This window comes from Chrysochloris asiatica, unplaced genomic scaffold (genome assembly GCF_000296735.1).
Source record: "Chrysochloris asiatica unplaced genomic scaffold, ChrAsi1.0 scaffold00116, whole genome shotgun sequence".
In the NCBI taxonomy this organism is placed as follows: Eukaryota; Metazoa; Chordata; class Mammalia; order Afrosoricida; family Chrysochloridae; genus Chrysochloris; species Chrysochloris asiatica.
The window spans coordinates 3,454,942-3,458,021 of NW_006408634.1; the positions used below are offsets into that span (position 1 = coordinate 3,454,942).

At 42.6% G+C, this 3,080-nt stretch overlaps 1 protein-coding gene across 1 annotated transcript in view; it reads left to right on the top strand.

The window, feature by feature from the left end:
* Positions 1-2,162: 2,162 nt before the first annotated feature.
* Positions 2,163-3,080, top strand: part of LOC102832263 (vomeronasal type-1 receptor 4-like) — a 6,403-nt gene continuing 5,485 nt past the window's right edge. The window contains exon 1 of the mRNA XM_006868328.1: positions 2,163-3,065. Within this exon, the coding sequence (XP_006868390.1) occupies positions 2,163-3,065 (903 nt within the window). The remainder of the gene's footprint in view (positions 3,066-3,080) is intronic.

A 3,080-nucleotide genomic window follows, 5' to 3' on the forward strand; every position in this document is an offset into this window, starting at 1 on the left:
GTGGCTGGAATCATAGATAGAAGTCCAGGATAGTTAGAGTTGGAAGAAATGTTGTTCATACTCATTTTAGCGAGAGTGAGGTTTTCTTTCATCGATTTTGTAAAATCAGGCGCCCAACCCAGTAGACATGGCCGGCCTGCAAAAATTTTGTTCCCCTGTCCCTAAAAAGTCCCTCCTCCAGTTCTAGTCTCACTAGGTATTACAAAGTCACATTCTCTTCCAAGGTCAATTGCTAGACCTTACTGGGAACATTCTCATTTAAAGTTAGTTTCCCCCTTTCCCCCATGAACTTTCCCTATTTCCTTGATGGTTGTATTCTTATTTTAAAGTTCCTAGCCTGTCAAACCTGTTTTTCACCTCCTTTTGTTATCCCAGGCTGCTACCCCCAAGATTTCCCTAGTCCTTCACTGACTGTGGACCATGCCCACAGAGTTATTTCTCACAGAGGTGAGCCTGGCATGTCTGGGACAGAAACAGGATAAATACATGGGAAGCACCTAATCTTGTGCAGAATCATCTAATCTGTTGGCTGCTCGGATCCAAGTGGTTTCTCTAACTGTGCATTTATGATGTATTAATGGAGACAATAACTGTATCTCTACTAAAAGCACAAGTGGTCTTTTGATTATGGTGAGACTGGTTTCCAGGTTGAAGTTAGAGATTTAGCATTTACAGAAAAAGTAACTTTTCATCAGGAAGGTCAGAAAGCAACTGTGAGGTCCAGATGTATATTTGATATTTTCTCTGGTTTAAAAAATGCTGCTGTTGCTAAATGTCAAGTCTATACAGCGTTGTGAGGAGCAACTGGTGGGTTTGAACTGCTGACCTCATGGTTCCCAGTCTAGTTCTGATCCTACAGCACCACACCAGGAATCCATGGTCTCATATTGTTCTATTGTTTTGTTGTGAAGTGCCATGGAGTTTGTTCCAACTCATAGCGGTCCTGTGAGGTGGTGCGTTTAAGCCACTGACCTTGACGTTCTAACCGACCTTGAGGTCCAGCACATTATCCTACAGCACCATTAATCTCCTATTAATCTAAACAAAATCTAATATTTTATGTCATATATTGCACCAGGATTTGTGCCTTTCAGATTGCATTTAGCATATGTGTCTTATTTTAAAACCTTCCACAAATCTCGCCTCATTTTTCATTTTGTTACTTAACTCACATTATAATTAGTAGGTAACAATATAGTTTGAAATCAGTCCTAATTAATTTCCTACCATACACTGTTATTTCTAACTTTCATGTTTCATGTCCCATAGTTTAGGAAGACCATGCCTGTGATAGGTGCCATTGTACTTTCATTCTTGGTGACCAAGGGAAAGATTCTTTGCCTTGTCACCCTAATATTTAGCCACTTTTGCACTCACCCACTTGTTTTGGGGTAGATTTCTGTAGCATTATGTTGCAAGCATCTACACTGAATAAGGAGAGGTCTAAAGTTTTGTTCATTGTGGATACTAGTCTACAGAATAAATCTTTACATATAAATGCGAACTTATTATAGCCAAATTAGGAAACAAAGCACCACTAATCTAAAAATGAAATGACAAGGCATAAAAGCACAACTAATCATTCATCTGGTTTATGTGAAGAAGACAGCTGATTCATTTCATCAGATAGCATGGGGGTTACCTTTCTAGCCAGTTTCAAGTCCCCTCTCTGTCCCTAACCAGCAGGTGAATTTAAACACGTCTCTTAATGATCTCTCCCTAATCATACCCACCCACTTTCTAATGTATGTAGCAGTACTTTCTGTCTCATAGGTTTTCTAAACAACACAGACGTCACCACATGTACCAGGTTCAAAGAAATGATTCCTACGTGGCAAATGTTATTTGTTGTTGGTAAGTACCACCGGTCCATTGCAACTCATAGCAACCCTGTATAGGGTTTCCAAGGAGCAGCTGGTGCGTTAGAACCACCAACCTGGTGATTAGCAGTCCGGTGCTTATCTTACATGGCCACACCAGAGGCTTTTCACTCAAGTCTAGTAAAAAGCAAAAACTCTTAAGTCAGTGTTTCTAAGTAGGGATTAATGGTAGAGGGAGAATCTGGACCTTCAGCAGACATGTTACCTGTCCCCTGTGTCTCATCTTCCCAAACAGGATCGTCTAGCTCTAAACACAAATCCCAATCACCCGGAACTGAGAAAATGGCCTCCAGAGATCTGGCAATAGGAATGATCTTCTTATCACAGACAATAGTTGGCATCCTGGGGAATTTTTCTCTTCTTTTCCATTATGTCTTCCTTTACTTTACTAAATGCAGGTTAAGGTCCACACGCTTGATTCTCACACACCTGACTGTGGCCAATTCCCTGGTCCTTCTCTCTAGAGGAATCCCCCAGACCATGGAAGCATTTGGATGGAAGGATTTCCTCAATGATTTTGGATGCAAGCTTGTGTTCTATGTTCACAGAGTGGGCAGGGGGATGTCCATGGGCACCACCTGCCTCTTGAGCATCTATCAGGTCATCATCATCAGCCCTGGAAACTCCAGGTGGACAGAGCTGAAGGTGAAAGCTCCCAAGTATGTTGGCTTCTCCATACTCCTGTGCTGGACCCTCCACCTGCTGTCAAGTACCATTTGTATTGTGTGTGTGAATGGAAATGGAGGCAATCAAAGCATCGCAAAGAACAGAGATTTTGTCTACTGTTCTGCTGTAATCCTCGATAGTACCATGAACTCACTGATTGCAGTCTTGTTATCCTTCCCTGATTCTGTGTGTTTGGGGCTCATGATCTGGGCCAGCGGCTCCATGGTTTTCATCCTGTACAGACACCAACAGAGGGTCCAACACATTCATACGTCCAACATCGCCTTGAGATCCTCCCCTGAGACCAGAGCCACCCAAGCCATCCTTGTCTTCCTAAGTGTCTTTGTATCTCTTTACACCCTCTCCACCACCCTGCAGATTTGTGTGACTCTTTTTAAGAATTCAGGTTGGTGGCTGGTGAGCATCTCTCCACTATGTGCTGCATGTTTCCCGACTGTCAGCCCCTTTGTCCTCATGAGAAATGAATTGAGAAATGCCTCCTGGTGTTCCTTTGCCTGGGTACGAAATATAAGA